This window comes from Kwoniella shivajii, chromosome 1 (assembly GCF_035658355.1).
Source record: "Kwoniella shivajii chromosome 1, complete sequence".
Taxonomy (NCBI): domain Eukaryota; kingdom Fungi; phylum Basidiomycota; class Tremellomycetes; order Tremellales; family Cryptococcaceae; genus Kwoniella; species Kwoniella shivajii.
Window position 1 is genome coordinate 3,080,173 of NC_085908.1, and position 19,986 is coordinate 3,100,158.

General features: G+C 42.2%; 8 protein-coding genes across 8 annotated transcripts; 3 read left to right on the forward strand and 5 right to left on the reverse strand.

Annotated features, from left to right (window-relative positions):
• Window positions 1-294: 294 nt before the first annotated feature.
• Window positions 295-2,293, forward strand: IL334_001136 (uncharacterized protein; the record flags this gene model as incomplete). The annotated part of the gene is made up of 7 exons (XM_062932896.1): window positions 295-502; window positions 650-893; window positions 1,002-1,174; window positions 1,334-1,580; window positions 1,702-1,882; window positions 2,014-2,167; window positions 2,256-2,293. 7 exons carry the CDS (start codon window positions 295-297, stop codon window positions 2,291-2,293), a joined length of 1,245 nt encoding a protein of 414 aa, XP_062788947.1.
• A 153-nt stretch (window positions 2,294-2,446) lies between these two features.
• On the reverse strand, window positions 2,447-4,800 carry IL334_001137 (uncharacterized protein; the record flags this gene model as incomplete). The annotated part of the gene is made up of 6 exons (XM_062932897.1): window positions 2,447-2,536; window positions 2,604-2,706; window positions 2,817-3,835; window positions 3,890-4,141; window positions 4,263-4,501; window positions 4,665-4,800. 6 exons carry the CDS (start codon window positions 4,798-4,800, stop codon window positions 2,447-2,449), a joined length of 1,839 nt encoding a protein of 612 aa, XP_062788948.1.
• A 474-nt stretch (window positions 4,801-5,274) lies between these two features.
• On the forward strand, window positions 5,275-5,806 carry IL334_001138 (uncharacterized protein; the record flags this gene model as incomplete). The annotated part of the gene is made up of 2 exons (XM_062932898.1): window positions 5,275-5,545; window positions 5,667-5,806. 2 exons carry the CDS (start codon window positions 5,275-5,277, stop codon window positions 5,804-5,806), a joined length of 411 nt encoding a protein of 136 aa, XP_062788949.1.
• Window positions 5,807-6,021: 215 nt separating this feature from the next.
• IL334_001139 (uncharacterized protein) lies at window positions 6,022-9,096 on the reverse strand (the record flags this gene model as incomplete). Its single annotated transcript, XM_062932899.1, has 2 exons — window positions 6,022-8,430; window positions 8,527-9,096. The coding sequence occupies 2 exons, from the start codon at window positions 9,094-9,096 to the stop codon at window positions 6,022-6,024; spliced, it is 2,979 nt and encodes a 992-aa protein (XP_062788950.1).
• Window positions 9,097-9,711: 615 nt separating this feature from the next.
• Window positions 9,712-12,869, forward strand: IL334_001140 (uncharacterized protein; the record flags this gene model as incomplete). Its single annotated transcript, XM_062932900.1, has 13 exons — window positions 9,712-9,730; window positions 9,842-9,899; window positions 9,995-10,142; window positions 10,198-10,246; window positions 10,314-10,706; window positions 10,772-11,085; window positions 11,149-11,497; window positions 11,578-11,824; window positions 11,891-11,997; window positions 12,070-12,107; window positions 12,176-12,305; window positions 12,378-12,517; window positions 12,585-12,869. The coding sequence occupies 13 exons, from the start codon at window positions 9,712-9,714 to the stop codon at window positions 12,867-12,869; spliced, it is 2,277 nt and encodes a 758-aa protein (XP_062788951.1).
• Window positions 12,870-13,142: 273 nt separating this feature from the next.
• Window positions 13,143-13,799, reverse strand: IL334_001141 (uncharacterized protein; the record flags this gene model as incomplete). The annotated part of the gene is made up of 2 exons (XM_062932901.1): window positions 13,143-13,345; window positions 13,472-13,799. 2 exons carry the CDS (start codon window positions 13,797-13,799, stop codon window positions 13,143-13,145), a joined length of 531 nt encoding a protein of 176 aa, XP_062788952.1.
• Window positions 13,800-14,536: 737 nt separating this feature from the next.
• IL334_001142 (uncharacterized protein) lies at window positions 14,537-15,138 on the reverse strand (the record flags this gene model as incomplete). Its single annotated transcript, XM_062932902.1, has 2 exons — window positions 14,537-14,716; window positions 14,821-15,138. 2 exons carry the CDS (start codon window positions 15,136-15,138, stop codon window positions 14,537-14,539), a joined length of 498 nt encoding a protein of 165 aa, XP_062788953.1.
• Window positions 15,139-15,700: 562 nt separating this feature from the next.
• On the reverse strand, window positions 15,701-19,669 carry IL334_001143 (uncharacterized protein; the record flags this gene model as incomplete). Its single annotated transcript, XM_062932903.1, has 7 exons — window positions 15,701-16,099; window positions 16,168-16,337; window positions 16,417-17,313; window positions 17,359-18,216; window positions 18,284-18,902; window positions 19,074-19,442; window positions 19,559-19,669. 7 exons carry the CDS (start codon window positions 19,667-19,669, stop codon window positions 15,701-15,703), a joined length of 3,423 nt encoding a protein of 1,140 aa, XP_062788954.1.
• Window positions 19,670-19,986: the final 317 nt, after the last annotated feature.

Sequence of the window (19,986 nt, forward strand, 5' to 3'; positions counted from 1 at the left end):
GATGTAGTCCAGCTCATCTTCTGGACTTACACTAACCGTGAACATTGTCGCGGAACTCTCCTTTCTGATGGAAAATCCTTTGACACTCACCCCTTATATCAAGTAGTGAAGGGATGCGTGAATACTAACGGCTATAGTATTCATTATTGGTGATGAGATCCATACCTATTCATCTCACTGATACATACCCACTGATGAATATTCTGTTCTTGATAGACTGACTAAACCTCCCTGAAAATTACTTCAGAAGATCAAGCAACTTGTCTCATTGATATTGAGATACCTCGTTGGAAAATGTCAGATTCACTATGGATTCCAGATTCATCACCCTTGATTTTCTACTCACCTGCAGAAGTATACTTTTCGGGTCAAAACCTAGCTTCGTGGGTGGGTAATAATGGCTCACAAGGTAATGTCACCGGAAACGTCAATGGCAGTGGAGAGACCAATACTTTTCATTCTAGTGTGGGTCATTCGGCCATTGTGTTACCTTCAATCTATGGTGAGTACGATCCTATCCCATCTTCACCATCAATGGCACACCTCAAGCAGGTCTACTCACTATTGTACCGATGATCTGCGACGAATCGAGAAACGTAAGGAAGAGACTCAGGAGACTCGAAGCTGATCATTCTTACCCTCATCAAAGCAAAATCATTCACACCTCTCTTTTCCTCGCCGGAAGGATACGATGTAACGATTCAAACTAATTCCGATGCTCCCTATCCTCTTTCATCTGGACAGAAATGGGTTGCTCCAAACGACGATTTCAATCCACAGACATTCACGTTGAATTTCCAATGTGGTAAACAAGGGGGTTGTGCAGAAGCAAACGTGGAAGGTCAAATTGACTTTTTAGGTACTTGGATCGAAACCGAATTTTCACCTGATGGGTAAGTATGTATTATGCCATGCCAACGAGAGAAAAGAAGAGTGATTGGGAAGGAATATATTGATATTCAGGTAATGAGCTAATCAATATAGTACTCTTCATTTGGTAGATCACAGATGGAATCTGTCGATTTGGATGATGCTTCACCTCTCATTCAGTATGAGGGATTCGCACCTGTGGATCAGAATAACAAGATTGTCGAAGTAGATGGTCAACTCGATTATGAGAAGACACTCAGTATGACTTCTACGCAAGGTGCAACTGCTCAAGTAACCTTTAACGGTACGTATCCTTGCCACTAGCAACCTGTTCCCTGGAATCGACCATTGCAGAATGGATACCATACCCTATTTATTTGGTCCAAACAGCTGTCCTTCACCCTATACGACGAATCCAAATACCAGTATTTCCTTTACTTACCAATCTCTCGGTTCATAACAGGCGCTTCTATTTTGTTGTACGGAGTCACCTGTCCTTCCTGTGGAGTATTTACTATCACCTTAGATGGTTCGTCTTCTCCTTCCGCAACTCTCAATTCATTCAACAACGTCACGACGCACAATACTTTACTGTTCTTCGCCACAAACTTGAATACAGCTTCAAGTCATACGATCGAGATCGAAGCTAAGGGAGGTGTGGTATTGGATAAAATCGAAGTGAGGGGTCCGAAAGGTGCTGTTGGATTTTCGTGAGTCACGCACAGCCCATGTGCATTTTCATCGTCATTTCCGGCTGCACTATATATCGATATTTCACAATCGACATCGTGAGAGAGGTGGATGAACACTGAATCTTGTCTATGTACTCAGTGGAAACGCAAATGGTTCCCCAACGTCAATGGGACCCTCGTCCTCAATCACTCCGACTAACACCAGTAACAACGGCACCAGCGGCAGCAGCCCTAATGCAAGTGGCGTTCCAGCTTCCCCTGGCGGTTCACCCAATGTTGGAGTTATCATAGGTGCTATATTGGGATCAATAGCAGGTGTCGTGAGTGTTTGCCTCTCTCCTCCTTTTGATGGCCGAACCTATCATTGGTATGACATCTCACTACCCTCTCTCTTCCTTACTCTTTCTGCCATCATATCTGACTGACAGAGCTTGGATAAACTCGTTGATAGGGATTCCTCTGGTTCTTATGCCGCAAAGTAGCTCCGAGAATGAAGAAACCAGCTGATAAGAAATTGAATCCATGGGACGAAGCTAATTTACTCCAAAATATGAAGAATGAAGAAGTTCACGTCACGACAGCTGCCAATCAAAGATATGTTTATCGTGAGTGGATAATTCACTGAAAAGTTATATCGTGCATAAGTTGACTCGAACGCTGATGGTTGTATCGAATCGTGTTCGGGATTGATAGCTGGATTGATAGCCCATTCAGATTTGAAGAAAAAGTAATATGGAATTGCGTTGTACACATATTATGGGATACCTTATCGCCTTGTTCTTGAATACAGCATAGAACGTAATCAATGTGAAAGAAGACCGCAGGTTCGCAGTCTCCATAGCTCGACGCAGCTCTCATGCATTGTATAAAACTCATAAGAGGAATTACCACCGTTCAGTCTGTCCCATACCTTGCAATATCCTTTCAATTAACGCTCGTTTCATATATTGTTCTCTTGCAAGCGATCGGATTGACTGTAAACGAAGGGAAGCTTCAGGACATGATGACGGGATGCTGTCGCACAGCGAATGTGTTACTCACCTTTAGATACCTGTCCAGATCAACTCTTTCAGCATCCAATGCTCTCGTCATGTGATATATAGTGTCTTCAATTGCGTTATCTTCCGCCACAAGGTCGATGAGTCTGCATGGATGTCAGCTTTACTTATGTCGTGAATCGGGATAACTGATTACTTCCAAGCCATCGCTTTTCCTCCTCCTCTCCCTGCCTTTTTCAAGAGACGCTATACTCACTGATTGTGCACAATGCTGATTCCGCAGATCAGCTCATCCACGCTCACTTCACCTTTGCCTTCTAATTCCGCTACTCTGTCTTCACCTGCTTTGACAACATCACCTAATTTTCTTCCTGTTGAATCGCATACTTTCTTTACAGCTTCTAATCTAGCCATCTCGTCCCTGATTGCCGGTTCTCCTGAAACCAGATCTTCCCTTCTTTCCAGCAGATGAGTACGTGTGGCTTGCAATGAATGTATCAGCGGTGGCAAAGAAGCCTGTAAGTGAGGCAAGAGGATCGAGTGAAGATGCTGTAATGATGGAGGTGGGGGTTTGGAAGGAGGTATCGGTGGAGGAGCATCTGATGATGGAAGTGGTAGTGAAGATGGTTCAGGTGATGATAAAAGGTCTACCGGTTGTCTTGCGACAGGTGGTCCAGCCTGTATGGGCCGTTGTGGCTGTGGCTGAGGTTGTGGTTGTCGGGGCTGCTGTTGAGGTTGTGGTGGATTATGGTACTGCTGAGATTGCATTTGACTTTGCTGAGAATTTGGATGTTGTGCTATAAAATGAGGTGATGTAGGATTTACACTTGGTAATTGTTGATTCCGATATGGTTGCTGCGAAGGAGGATATTGCCCATTTGTTTGAGGAGGATATCCTTGTGCTGATTCCTGTGGAAACACTGGCTGGTACCCGTTGATGTACTGATGAGGTTGATCATTTCTAGGTAGGGTGATAGGCAACTGAGGAAATCCTGTACTGTGCTGGTGTAGCGGTTGGTGTGGAGATTGAGGTATATAAGGTCGTTGTGGTATTGTTGGACCGCCGGAGCTTGATATAGGCGATTGAGGCTGAGGTGTTCTACCTGGTCGATTAGGTATAGAAGGTGAATGTGGTGTTTGTGATTGGAGTCCGGGCGGGGGTGTGTTGGAGATGGGGTAAGTTGATGATGATTGTCTTGAATGTGAGCCTGAGCCTGATCCTTGGGAGAATGGATGTGGCGGTGGAGTAGGAGCAGGTCGATATTGAGGTAGGATCTAGTCAGAAACGTCAGTTGTGTCCCTTCTTCCCGATGTCACAGTTCGGCTTACTTCCTGAGTAGGAGGTGGTCCAAAAGCAGGTCTGGCTGGAGGCGGGGGAGGTTGACTCTGAGTTGCTTGAACATTGTAATGTTGTTGAGGTTGAGATGACGGTTGAGGTCTAGATTGTATAGGCGATGAAATCTGATTTCTGGACAAGTGTGCGGGAGCAGGAGAAGATGATTCGGGCGGTTTGGCATATACAGGAGGGGTGATAGAGAATATCGATATGAGTTGATTTATGATATGATCTATTTCTTGTGTCTGATACGAGTAATGTAGTAGGGCAAGGTAATGAAATTAACCTGGTAAGCTTTCCTCCCTTATACTCTTCAGCCTGACAGAGGTGGCCCATCATATATTACAAGAAAATTGGGTTACTTACCTGATAAGACCTCCACCATTCATCTAAGATTTCTTCTCTTACTCTACCTGAAGGATCAACTTCTCTACTTTTTCTTATACCCATTTCTTTCGTCGGAGTCACAAAAGCCATTGGAGCTGATTTAGGATAATCATGAGGTACCCATAAATGTATTGGTATATGATACGTCGAACCTCTGTAATTAATGGGTAAAGTTCCGTGAAGAAGGAGTAGTAAAGCCGTTTGACCTGAATTGAATGCTATGATAGTTCGATATGACATGATAAGTATTTAATCCAATGAAGGTACGTTTAGTGATTGAAGATCAATGGGCGGGACCATAGGGTGGATTAAGTGGATTTATGATTAATGGTGTGAAAGTGAGATTATAGAATGATGGATGTAAAGAATACACGGACTCACTAAATGCATCTGTCTTTACACTCAACGTCTTCCGTTCAGATAAGATCTTGATGACTTCATTTATTATTCGATCTTTGGCGGGATAACGTCGTAAAACATTACCCAGCCATTCTCGAGTTAAATCCAGATGTGACATCTTCAATGGTGGGTTCACTTTAGACAGCGTTAAGATACTGCCCAATTGGAATTTATCTGAAGTGCTGAAATCGAATCACTAATCGTAGTCGCCAATGGCTAGTAGAAGAAATCGATGTTATGTATGGGACGGCAGTCTAATGTCACTTTAAAATCGAAGTAGAGTTGCTCATCATCATCACCATCACCATCGCTTTCATCATTTGCGTTATCGGCAGCCCGGGTAAAACGAAGCGTCAAGTGATGATGTCACCATTTATCACTCACTCTTTTTTGTGCAAATACCATTTTCTGCCTGTTCTTTTTTGATGAAAATGATCTTATTATCTGATACATCTCCTTGACAATTGTCTATACCAAATACACATATCGATACCGCAATCCCACAGGATCACGCTGCTACGACGAAGCGAAAAGAATCAATAATCTCATATTCCCTTCGACGGATTATCCTACCCTAAAATTCCCAACTAAAATGGCACATTCCTCAACCCCACTATCTTCCACGTCCTCGACCTCCACCACAATACTTTCACCTCCCACATCCATACCGTCTTCTCCTGACTTCGACGATTCCGATATCCAAGAACTGTTCTTGGTCGGAGGCCCATCACGTCCTTTATCTCGTTCCCGGAAGAAAAGAGGTGGTCAAGGGATCGGAGGAAGTGTTGTTGGAAGTATGAAACGTGGTTTGAATCCTCGCAGGGACTCTGACCAAGCGAGAGAAGATAGATTGAATGTACTTTGTGAGTCCCGCAAGCCGCAAACGTATCCTATCATTCCTTTAGACTGCGCCCAATGAAGGAAAAGATAATGCCACAGAGCTGACGTTGGCCCCAATCGATAATTTTATTAAAATGGTTACAGTGACAATAGCTGCAATATTATTTTTGGTTCTAACGACTATCTGGATTGTGAAATTGGGTAATAGAATGAACAACTATTTCAGCTGGATAGAATATCTACCGTTCTCATGGAAGGCACACAGAGAAAACAAAGAATTATGATTGCCAATTGCATCTATTCTCGTTTGGAAGGACTGAATATATACACGCTGGTCTTCCAGCTACATCAAATTGTGCTTCGGATTGATTTCATCCCTAAAACTGTTGTAATATGTATGTGTATGTGAATGATTTATGACATAATGAGATGTGTTATGATATGCTATGAAGTGTGATACTTATGCTAATTCAATAATGATTATACAACTAATTTAACTTTATTTCTTTAGTCCGAAGGACGCTTTCTTGAACGTCCCTTCTCTTCTAGGTCTTTCTCTATCATATGACCGATCAGTATTGGAATTTCCAAATGACCTTTCTCTCCTGGGGGCACCTCGATCAGGGAACCTTTCTGCTCTTGGTTTATCCCCTCGGTCGGATGCGCCAAAGGAAAAGCTTTCTCTTCTGGGTTTCTCTTCTCGGACTGAGTTGTTCTCGAACGACCGTCCACTTTCATGTGCACCGTCTTCACTCAAGTGTCTCCCATGGGATCTTCCACTGTTGAACTTGTCCCCCCCGAAAGCTCGGTCTTCTCTAGGTTTGCTTCGGAATGAATCACTTGGCGGGCGATCAGCGAAGGAACCTCGTCCGAATGGTTGGTCTGATCTCGGCTTCCTGTCGGCATATTCCCTTCCAAGGTTTCCCTCACTACCTCTATCAAGACTGTCGTATTTCCTAGGTCTTTCCCCATCGTATGGTCTGCCGTTTCCTTCGGAATCCCTACTTTTTCGTTGAAGATACGGAGCACCTCTATCCCCACCGAAAGATCTCGGTCTTTCATTTCTCTCTGTTCCTTCACCTCTATACCTATCTCTGCCTGTATCGGGGTTTGAACTCTCCATCTTTCTCGGTCTTGACAGTGACTCAGTTTCTATATCTTGCCATTCATTCACTTCTACCAATCTCTCCCTTTCTGCTCCATGTCGTTCAACGTCTCTGGGGCGTTGCACTTCATTCGACCTTGTGTATCCTTTCCTTGAAGATTTGATCTCACCCGACCAAACGTCCATTATCACTTGCATCTTGTTTTGCATATCTCTATATTCAGCAGATTGAACACCTAATTTCTCAATTGCCAAAATGACATTTTTAGCAAAATCAATCAGATCCTCCAAAACTCTTTTTTTACTATCTTTGATTTCCAACGTGTCGGGTGTATGATCAATTAACATCTTTTCTTCACCTGAAACTCTGAACCTATCTGACCTAGTTGATCCAGGATAGATACTCAAGAGTCTTTCACCACCAAAATGATTTATGATATTCAGGATCTGTTTGATCGAAGTTGTAGGATTGTTATTCGACATTGATATCCTTAAGAGTATCGATAATATCCCAGTATCCGGCGAAATGGGTTTTGGTTTGACCCATGAAACTCCTCTTGAATCTTTTGATTGACCATTAGGCGATGTCCATTCATACGATTTACTCAAATCTTGAGTTTTGATTCCTGGTGATTGGTTCTCGGCGTGTTCAGGAAGTTGGACAGCCCTCTTGAATATCTCCAAAGCAGTGTTGAAATCACCACATGAACTTGAACTTGAAAATCGACAACCTTGTAAAATCATTTTATAGATTTGGATATCCCAACCATCAATTCCTGAAGGAGGTTGGTAGGAGTCTAAAATGTTAATACAAGCTCCGATATCACCACTTTCACTTAAAGCTGATATTGCACTTTTCAAGAAATGGAGATCGGCTGATGATTGGATTTCTGGTGTTGAGAGGAAAAGAGTTGCGTAATGTGATGATAAAACAGTTTGTTTAGATGATGATAATCCTTGTAATAATGATGTAGCTGATTGAACACTTGGTTTGATGCTAGGAAATCCAGGCTTTTCATCTCCAGCTGGAGTAGCCTGAGTGGAAGCTAGGGTTGCTTGACCAGGTGGCGGATAACCCCAAAGTTTAGATACCAGGTTAACAGCGAATTTCTGATCTTCATACCTTCCTTTTACAAGACATCTTAACATATGACTGAATAATTCGTTGTCTAATTTTCTATCTTTATCTTGAACATTATGATCGCGTAACTTATCGAATTGTCTCGACAATTGATCCCAGATTCCTCTTGCGATGGGACCGATTTGGATTTGATCGAGATTGATGGTCGATTCACCAGTTTGAGTATGAGTTGAGGCAGGTTGAGATTTCCTTAATCTACTCCTTACAAGATGTATGTTATGTAAACTTGCTAACAAGGTGGTGTAAGTCACTGTATCAGGTGATAAGGGACCTGATTGATCCATTCCGACGAAAACTTTATACATATCTTCCCATAATCCATGTCTTCCCAAATACTTCAGATAAGCGTTCGTAGGTGAGATATTGATCTCATCTTGATTTTCAGTCTTCTCGTTTCCATTAGCAATATCGCCATTGAACAATTTTTCGCCTGTAAATGAAGCTACTCCGATTTCCTCTTTTGCTTGAGATTCAGCCATCATACATTTTTTGATATGTTGTTGAGATTGTTCGAATAGAATGGTCACTCTTGAATGCGTGAGATCTTTTACTGGCATGAAATCATGCTCGAAAGATGTATCTCCCGAATGAGAGATACGAGCGTAAGCATTGATAAGAGTCGAAAACGTCCTCGTTGTTGGCCGTATCCCTCTTTTCTTCATCTAAAATAACAATAAGCATGTGGCCAATTAGTTGTAGACGCGAAAGCGAATAGAAAGGATAAACAAAGCTTTCAAGTCTACAAATCTCAAACTCACATCGTTGTACAAACTCCACATCCTATTCAATCTTCTTTGTTTCCCTATGAACCCTAAAAGGATATTATAAACAGGAGCATTTACCAAATGATTTTGCGTTTTAGTGACGATTTCAATAGCTTGTTCGATTTGTGAATCTGTTATATTGTTGTTATTTCTTGATATTTTATCAATCCATCTTTTCAATTTCGTTGAAGTAGTATAAGGGTTCTCTTCAACCTGTTGCATTTGATTTTGATTTACGGTATATTGATTTCTATCGAATCTTGAATTTGGTAATCTGAGTGGCAATGATACGTTCCTTGACGACGATCTTGGACGTATAGGTGTATCTTGAGGTTCAGCATTTAGTAAAGTATCTAGTATTTGTCTATTTGCAGGAGCAAGATGTTTGGGTAGATGTCTTTGTGAACTTGAATTCGAAGCTATCAATGCTGCTCTCAATTCTTTTTGATTGGATCGAGTGGTAGGTCCGGGATCACCATGATAGTCCCTCTGGACCAACCCAAGTGGACTGAAAAAACATCCCGATTGCTTGAGTATGGTAGACGACCTACGTACAGCCAACATCGTGTATGGTGTGAGAGCGGACAGCTACTTCGAGCAGGTTATCGATGATGATATAACGCTGACTGCAGCAAAATACAAGAACTTTCAACTTTTGAATTTGTAGCTAGGGGTTAACTCGGACTGCAGCAGAGTCACGTGATATTGTCGTGTGCCCCTCCACGTGTTTTCTGATTCGTACGGGGTGCGGTGGCAAATTCCCTTTCCCCCCCCACCAACAAAGGATAAATCCTGGCTTTCCCCGTACAACATCCTCTGGTCACACCTAACTTTGCGTGCATACAGCAACAAGCAACCTAGACAGCAGTCGAAGGACTGGAAAGAACAGTAGTAGCAAGAAAGAAAAGAATCTCTTCTTGCCAAACCTGCGGGGTGAAGTTTATTCCGAGGTCCCATCATCGTATTTTTGTTTTTCGGAAGATTCATTTGGGGAAACAACTACCGGTAAATCAAAATATCATCCCCCGTACACATCATCAAAATAAATATCTTTCATTCCTCCTACATTCCCCTTTCACATACTCGAACATCGTCAAGATCATCTTTCCACAATTGAGACGCAAGCATAGATACCTAAAAGTAATAACAAACCCACAGTAAGAAGGAAAGGGGTCGGCCATGGCTGCTGGATATGCATGTAAGTGATCAACCGATAACATCATCCCTCGTTATCTTTCTCAATCCACGGTGAATCCACGCATTGTCCCATGAAGCTTATCTATCCTTTTATCTATCCTTATTCATCTAGATGATCTTATCTTGATCTTTTGGCGTATTGTTATAAACATCTTCTTCAGGGAGATAAGGTATGTCAAAAGTCTTTAGAACGTTCACCCTTCATCCTTTCTGCATGTCAGCGTATTGCATCCGGCACACGATATTGATATCATTGCTATAACAGACCTCGAGGAGCTTTCAACATACCCAAAGATGGACCAGTTCTCTTCATTTGCGGTCCGCATGCCAATCAGTTCTTGGATCCTCTTCTTTTGTTCTCAGAGGTCAGGAAGGAAGCTGGAAGGAGGGTATCGATATTAGCAGCAGCAAAGGTGGGTTCGTGCGTGCTTGTCTATGAGAAGGTTCGCTTACTCGCAAGTACATTAGAGTATGGAGAGAAAGTTTATCGGATTGATCGCTCGAGTGATGGACAGTAGTAAGTGTTTGATTCTCCAGTCATTGCAGAACCTATAGGCTGATTCACTCGGATTACCTTCCTGCAGTACCCGTGGCGAGAGCAGCCGATTATGCTAAAGCAGGAAAAGGACGAATAGTACTATCTGAATCTGATCCTTTATTGGTGACCGGTATCGACACAAACTTTTCATCCCAGATAAAACCTCTTTTCCAACTGGTTCTCCCCAAATCAGCAGGATATGCTTCGGCTACGATAGCTGAAGTCATCTCAGACACAGAGCTAAGGTTAAAGGGAGAATTCGTGGTTCCAAGTAAAGATGGAAGTGCGAATGTCAAAGCTTCGACTAGAGTAAGGAGTGAGGGTGAAAGCAAAGAAGGATTAGAATATAAAGTCTTACCTCATGTTGAACAAGATCAAACGTATGGTGCTGTTTTCCAGCGATTACGAGAGAACGGTAGTATCGGTATCTTCCCCGAAGGTGAGTTTTCCCATTCGAATAAATGCTAGCCTGTGCTTGATGTGGATACTGATAGGTTAATATAGGTGGATCACACGATAGAACAGATTTCCTACCACTGAAGGCTGGATTCTCTATTATGGCCCTAGGAGCAATGGCTCAATACCCTGAATTAGATGTTAAGCTCGTCCCAGTCGGATTATCATATTTCCATCCTCACAAGTTCCGTTCTAGAGCAGTCATCGAGTTCGGTCCACCTATATCGGTTGATAGAGATTTTGTGGAGATGTACAAACAAGGTGGCGCGAAGAAACGAGAAGCTTGTGGGAAATTGCTGGAACAAGTTCACGATGGTCTAAGAGCAGTAACCCTGAGAGCACCGGATTGGGAGACTATGCAAGTGAGTCGCCTCCTTTGACTCTTGTGCTGTCAATCGTGATTGCTAAGCTAACCTTGCGTTCAGGTCATTCAAGCAGCCAGACGATTGTATCGAATCCCAGGTCAACATCTCACTATTGGACAAGTGGTCGAACTGAGTAAACGATTCATGGAAGGCTATCTCGTGTACAAGGATGAACCAAAAATCATCGAACTGAGACAAAAAGTATTGTCATATAATAGATTGTTGAGAGATATGGGATTAGCAGATCATCAAGTTGAAAGGGCTTCGAGTAGGACCCTCAAATCCGCCTTACTACTGGTTTACAGGACTGGATTATTACTGTGGTGGTCAATGTTGGCTTTACCTGGAGCTATCTTACACGCACCCATTTTCATCCTCGCTAAATTGATCAGTATCAAGAAAGCCAAAGGTTAGTGTTTGTTGTCGTCTGTCCCTCCTGAGCATTGAGATGTTTTGAAGGGATACTGATCACGACTTCATCATTGATAGAAGCATTAGCCGCATCAACAGTCAAGATTCAAGGTCGCGATGTTTTGGCAACATGGAAAGTTCTCGTATCACTCGCCGTCACTCCAGCACTTTATCTATTCTATTGTATATTAGCAACGTTCCTGGCGTACAAGCACGATTTAGCGCCGGCTTGGAGACATTGGACACCTGTAGCTATCTTCGTATTGCTTCCTGGCTGGGCAATTGCCACGTTGAAATTCGGTGAAGCGGGTATGGACGTGTTCAAGTGAGTCTAAATAGGTATCGTGTTCTCGCTTTGACCGGATTTAACAGTTTGACAATCATTGCATAGATCCCTTCGACCGCTCTTCCTCTCCTTGTGGCCAGGTAGTCAACGTGAAGTGAACAAACTGCGTCAAATGCGTGAGAGCTTAGCCAACGAAATCAGTGAGGTGATAGGTGAGTTTAGCGATCAACTAGTTTATGAAGTCTGATCATCGGTGCAGAGCTGACTCATTTTCTGGTCAACAGACGAGTTTGGACCTAAGATGTATCAGAACTTCCAATCAGTGAGTGCACCTTATCAACATCAATTGCTGTGATTAACATAATCGACTGACTTTCACTTGATTTGCAGGCTCGTATCCTACCGTCAGCTACTGTCCCTCAAACGGGTCGAAATCCAGGAATGTTCCAGCGCAAAGCCCAAGCTCCAGATTCTTCCGTACTTTCTCATCCGATGCTGTGGCTCGATGAGCGCATCTTTGGTGGGTTTCTTATTTCAGCTGTCGGAACGCCAATCTCCTTAGAATGATAGCTGATTCAATTGATGTTTATAGGATGGAATCGAAGCGCATCTATTGGTCAGAGTGTATGGAACACAACGAAGATGGATAGAAACAGATCAGAACCTTCAACTGCTCCTACAAGTCCTGCAGAATCAGACAACGAAGAAGAGGCTGACGTCGATTACGATGATGTGAGTGGTCATACGATCGTGCCCCACACTGCTGTGAGCCCAAAGAATGGTACTGATGAGATGATAGGTGTTGGCAATTATCGATACCCGGCGAGCTGGAGCTGGATCACCCAGAGGACGTAGAAGAGGAAGGTCATACCATGATTTGACTCATTTGAAATCTGAGACAAACTCAAGTGCGACTTCTCCTGTACTGGATTCAAGTGTACCACTACCGACAGCAGATGATGAAGGTATTCCCAAAATTTACAAGAGACCAGGTGCCGGTTTCAAAAAAGAAGATTCGGCAGAATTACCGACAGATGGACTGGGCTTGAAATTAGGTAGTGGTGATAAGGCCAAAGATGAATAAATAATGAGATGACACTAAGGATTTCAGCGTCCAACTGGGACGTTAAAAGGTTGATTATGGATATGACGAGATTATGACGTCGGACGATATCGTTAATAAAATCATTTTCTCACTTCATCAAATATGCATTTACATGTTACAACTGTTTCACTCACCAGATGATGGACTTACACTATAGTATTGGATATGACAAACGATAACGATTAGATTCAGGTTATAAAATTCGAAATCATACAAATAACAAGATTTATATTGTGTACTCAATATCTGTTTTCATTTCGTATTCGAAGCGCCCTTGGAATCCACATAACATAATTCATTACGCCATTCGAATTTGACAGATTGATAAGATTGATATTGTTTTTTCAAAGAACTGATATCCCATTCTCTTGTACATGCGGGACATGAACTTGAAGCTTTTCGATTATCAAGGAAAGAAGGTGATGTCCATTGTTTCGCACAGAATATGCAGAACACTGAATGATTCTCGGATGATGACAAGGTAGGGCAGGGAGGAAGGAGAGAGATCGTCAATAGGCATTACACGTTACAGAGAAAAATAGAAAGAAGGCCAACAGAAACGAAAATGCAGAACAACTCACAGACACCACAATTCTTTAATTCACAAGTCCAGATAACTAAACAGCCTTCAATACCACCTTTCTTATCTCTTTCAGCCATTGAAATGATATCAAATATATCTTCTTTACATATGAAACATTCTGAACGGGTTTCTTCTTCTTGGACTGTGGTGACGGGCTGTTTGAGGTTATGGTCATGTTGAGCAGAGTGAGAATGAGGTTGAGTGTGACAGTAAGGACAATAACGATGGGCATGAGCATAAGCATTAGGAATCGATAGATGATGCGCAAGAGGATGCTCAAGGGTATGAGCTTGACCAAGTCTTGTGGATGGTACGAATGTTGACATATTCAAATGTATATCAATCTATGTAATTCAACTCGGATTGTCAAATATCCTTTAGTGGACAGTTCAAGTCATATATATGGCCATGTCATATATATATATATATATATATATATATACGTGTTCTCAAGACGATCTATGACATCTTATCGTGCTGTACTGTACTGCATTCCAAGTGGCAAAGAGCATGATGCATGAAGATTCCGGCTACTTTATTACCAACTGGTGACAACAACATCTGAGTTCAAGCTTCATGATAACGGAAAACTCATAGATCGGTTATGACTATTATGCAAAGTATAAAGTTCGAGACAAAGGATGAGGAGATTATCCTTCAGATCGATGCCATGTCTGTTAAACATACCGTTCAACTGACTTATCGTATTGTGCTCGTGTCAAGAGTAGACTATTTGCATGCTCGTACATACTGTACAGTATGCCGCACTACCAGTGGCGGAATACAGTAGTTGCAGTGTCGCATCACAAAAAAAGAAAACATACCATCTCACAATCACGTATAACAGTGAATCTAGTCGGACCGGCGGTAGAGGGATATCGACTATACTATAGTACAGATACAGTACGGCGCAATGCAGACGAGCTTATGGTACATGTCAAGATGGGATACTGCCCTTCTTGGCCAAGTGCAAAGGAGATGAACACGGGGAATTATTAGCTCATATAGTAACCTATTTTCTACCATGGGCTTATGGAAGTGAACGTCCTCGTACAGTAATGAATTACAGCATTGTACGATCAAAGCGAGTATTGCGATGATGGGAACTTACAGGTCCTAGAGATTCTTCGAAACATCTCATTTCTGCGAAATCAGTCAAATGTCCAATCAACCATGGATCATCATCTTTCGTAAAAGTGAATTCAATTATATCGTTTGATATCTTGAATGGAGTTACTTGACACTATCTCATCCGAGATGGGAATACCGGAGGTTCATCAATACATGCTCCTCCTTTCTGACATGATGATTGTAACATGGAGGAAGAAGGAGTGCAGTGTGACTCACGGAATATGTTCGAGTAGCATCACCTTGTTCATCTTGCATGGTCGCTTTGAATGGCGCTGCCATTAATTCCTTCTCTTCAGTTTGATCAAGTTGGTTTTTGTCCCAAGAGTAAATCAAAGAACCATCTTTCTGAGTTGGATTTCGATTCTCCTTTTGGTTATTTGCGTTTAGGTCCATGATTTGGTCAGGTGTAAGGGTCCCATCGAGTAACGTTCTTTCCCCATGAGTGATTCTGACTTGACAAGTATTGGGCTTATCTACTGGAGCTCCAGAGATAAGTCTCAGAATAGTGAATGGGATAATCACTGTTAGTAACATCATGAGTTGTTGTCTACGACCAAGTGAAGATTTAATGATTTACTGGATTTGAAACTGAAAATATAACTGTACTAGTCCCAACTACTTATGAAATAAAGTACAAGCAGATGCTGTAAATGTTAGACTATCCCCATTTGGCTGCTAATGGCCTGATTATATAGCAGCATTTCATCTCAGGTTGGAGGGTAAGCGCCTTATGATCGCTGCACCAATATACGGCTTATTTTGAGTGCATCTCCTTTCACGAAAATGTACATTTCTCAATTTCTCAATTTCTGATAATTACTTTATCCTTTGTGCATCCCCAAGATTGGTCAGTAAGGGGGATACACTCAATCGCTAGGGATGATTACAATTTGGCGAGAAATGGTTGAAATGCGATAATCGAGACTACGAGTGCTGTGGTTTTCCAAGGTTAATGCGTTATTCGGAACAAAGGAGACACCTCTTGCATCGTACGCAATGGGTCTCGCCTTGAGACGATTCAACAGATTTTAAGACATTATCAAAATCCATATATGCATACAGTCCTTGTCCGTTGTAGAATATCGTCACTGTGATTCTACGTGTGACCATTTCTCTTCTTCCCATATCTACCTTCAGCAGCCACTTCATCCCTTTTCCTCTTCAAACCTTCCTTTTTGAATCTTTCCCTTCTTTCCTCTTTCATCTTGTCATCTTTCTTAGCGTCGACAACACCCACTTTCTTTCTATGTTCTTGTCTCCTCTCTTCTTGTTTCTCCTTTCTCCTAGCCACTTTATCCTTCTTCAGAGTCTGGATCTGTTGAAGTAAAGTAACTGCTTTCTTCTCTTCATCGGTCATCACGACTGCACGTGATTGCAGATAAGTTGGTTTCTTTTGTGGTTTCAAGGCTTTGGTCTTCGAGGCGAACGGTAATGAAGCTTCTAATTTCCTTGGTACTTTCAGTGGATTGAACCTCCTTGTGGTACGTTCAACCGGCTAAATGCAACGAAAACAATCAGCTGGATTACAGGGACACCACGTCTCTCATAGGATAGCTGACTCACCTTATAAGCTGAATTGATATCTAAAGGAGTCTTCAAACCCTCATCTCGTCTGATCTGACCTGTCAACCTCATACCTTTCCATTCACCTTTATCCGCCAAAAGTAGAGAGCAGACTGGGTTATACAGTTTCTTAGGTTCGATAGAATACCAGGCTCTGAGGAATACGATATCTGCGGGAAGATGATGGGTCAGCACAAAGTTCAACCGGAAGAGGAGAAGGGGCTCAACCAAAAGGAATCTATTACTTACCCCTCATCAAGATTTTGTCCTCGAATGTAGCTCTAAAGGCACCATCAGGTTTGCCTTGAGCTTTCTTGATTTGACCTCTTATGCCAGAAACCGTCTTTATATTTGCGCCTTCGAATTTCGCGACTTCCAATGCGGAATTGAACATGTCTTTGATGAATGCTGTATTCTTGAATATCTTATATGGTGTACCGGTCAATTTCAATTTTTTGACAATTTTAGTGGATCGATCAATATCCAATACGACTCCAGTCGCTGAAATTCTGAATCCTGGTGCGTCCGAAGTTAACGAATTGAAAGCGCAGAAACCTGTGTTTGGAGCTGAGACAGGTCCATAGAAAGTGGCGTGACAATGCATATGTTCGGGTGTATATTTGAGTAATCGATTTCGAATCGAATGATCATCCAAATGATATATCGGTAAAGATTGGAATCTTCTCCAACCCAAGGAGAATATGATTGGATTATTGGTTTTGAGGGTTCTGGTGAACCATCGATGTCTTTTGATTCGCACAGTGATATAACCAAACCTCTCTTCGGCAGCTAATAGACCTCCAACGATGATCGGGAATTTCGGATCGAAATGTTCAATCATCTCATAGGGTACATCAGAAATCTCTAATCTGACATACATCCCAGATCGATATCCTTCGATTTGAGCTCTTGAATCAATGTCTAACCCTTGGAATTCATCTTCGTTTAATTGTCTTTGTTTAGCCATTTCAGACTTTTGTTGATCATAGAAATCCATCTTGTCTCCATCTTCGTCCGAATCATCGTCGTATTGCTCATCAAACTTAGCTTTTAAGGCAGCTTGTTTCTTTGCTGCAGCTTGTGCTCGTGCAGCTTCATGACCTTGATCTCCAGCAGAAGGTTTCACGCCAACATAAGGAACGTCATCTACCTCTTCATCTTCATCTTCGTCGTCGTCATCTCCATCCTCACCTTCATCTTCGTCTCCATCTTCAATATCCTCAAATCCTTCCCCTTCTTCTTCGTAGGGATTACCTTCAGCATCCACTTCTCCAACAGGTCCCGATATGAACATATCTTTGATAGAATCCAACATAGCTTCATCATCCCATTTCGCCTTTAACGCCTCGTTATCTACAAACTGTTTCAGTTGATCACCTTCATCTCCTTTGTTTTCCTCTCGAGATACATGGAAGAGATCATCTTGAGCGGCCATACTTGATGACTCGGCGTCGGCGGAAGAAGGTCGAGTTTTTCCAGCTGCAATTTCTTCTGGTGAGAGTTCGGAGCCGTATATCATGGACATCAAATCCCGTCTCCTTCCCATACGTTCAGCAAATGATGAGGCCGCTCGACCTGACAAGTTTTGCTTCCATTTAGGTACTTCCTCGTCATCTTCTTCGTCTTCTTCGAAATCGTCTTCGTCATCATACTCCCCATCTTCAATATTTATCCGCTTACCATCTTGCTGGAAGCCAGTGGCGAGTCGCAAGTCGTCGTTATCTGAATCTGATTCGGCGTATCTGACATCGCCTTCTTCTTCCTCGGAATCGTCATTGAGGCCGCCAGTAAGACCTTCGCCATCATCATCTTCGGAGTCCTCTTCATTTTCATTACCGTCCTCGTCGTCGTAGTCCTCTTCATCTGCTGCCCCGAGCATTGGACCTCCCGATCTAGGCGCGGCAGCCCTTCTGATCCGTTGTTGAACGTGTTCAAGAGGCGCCGATGAATGACCAAACAATCGGATTTCCGAGTTTTGAATTCCATCTGCAAAGGTTTTATTTGCATCTTGAAGGTCTAGAACCATCTTTTCACCTTCACCTTGAGGTGCTACGAAAGCCAAAAATGAAATAAGCACTACGGTTCACTCGTTATGAAAGGAAGGGCATGAACATACCGTCACCACCTTTTGTGAAACTTCCAGGGACATTTATATAAACAGCATCTTTATCATACATTACACCACCTACATCACTCATTGGAGCATGAATTAATTTGGCTTTTTCACCCATTTTCCTTCTCCTTTCAGATTCCAAAGTTGGCAATGGACATGGATCAGATAATCTCTCAACTACTTTGACTTCTAAATCACCAGCACCAGGTATATGTATTTTTGCATTTCTAGGTGGCAAATTAGGTCCTCTTAAATAACCGTATAAAGTTATCGTTCTATCCATTTTGGGATTTTCTTTAATCAGTTGTCTTGAAGTCATATCTTGTATTCTGTCAGCTAGTAAGTAAGGATGTTGATTTCGAAATACCAATGGACGGAATTTCATCACTGAGATGAATCTTGATAAAAGGTTGATTTCAGCATCTGGATAACGTCCATTCATTACTCCTGATAAAGAGAATAATTTCGCTCCTTGATAGATCTCAGTCCAGAACCGATGCTTTAATCTTTTCTTGGTATCTTTCAGCGTTGATGCTTTTTTGATGAGATCTAAATGAGTCAAGAGACCGATGACTTTGGGGAAACCATGTGACTGAAGGATGTTCAAGAATTCGAATGTTTCCTAGATGAACGAAGCGATGTCAACTGTCTATCTCTGAGGATATTGTCAAAAGATAATATCGGAATGATCGGTAGTTTAGAGCGAACAGGATATAAGGGTGCTTAGTTAGACAAACGAGATGAGTGAACATACCATTTCGAAACCAAAACTACCATCAATCATCAATAGAACTAAATCTACCACTTTACCTAAATCTATCATACTATTCAGATCATTTCCACATTCTATAAAAGTGATTCTTCTGGTTTTACCAGAAACGACTGTTATTGGGCCTTGAGGTTGTGATAAATTATGTTTCGTAAATCTCCTCACCAATGATCTTAATAAAGTTGATTTTCCTACACCTGGAGGACCTACTAGACCGACTATGATTGGGGGTGGAGGTAATTTGCCTTCATCCATTCCTTTTCCCTTTTGAGAAGTGACTTTTCTTTCTTCCGGGTTTCGATTGACTAGAGGTACATGTAATCTCTTTTGATCTTTTTCTGCTGTTCTCCTTGCTGCACGATCTGCAGCTCGGAATGAAGTGTTCGTGAAGGCCTAAAGATACAGTTCAGCACCGCGTAGTTTGATTATTTTCATTGCTCTCGACCGCGAACTCTACTCAGAAGGTCTCACTTGTACGTCGTCACATTAGATGAATGCATCAGACTCACCTTGGGGTTGAAACCTTTGCCTCCGGTCCTATCGATCCCTGCCGCCGCATCTTTCTTGGCATGCTTCGTGCCCGCAGAGGGTTTATGATGGGTTTTGTGTGGTTGCTCCATGTCTGGTCTGGCACCTGTTCCTTGACTCGGATCAGGTTGAGTAGGAAGCAGTGAGAAAGACAGTAATTGTATATCAGCTTGAACATGAAAATAAAGTGGGTATGAATTCTTGAAATTATCAACCAAGGGTCGACAAGGTCACGTGACTCTCGACACTTTAGTCTAAAGTGAGGGTGACCAATAAATATTGCCATCTTTTCTCCTTTGTATATTAAGTACTATTTCCCCACCATACTCAGATTTAAACTCATTCCTCTTATTAGTGTTTGTCATTTCCCCTTCGTCAAAAGAATTGACAAAGAGAGGGATAATCAAAA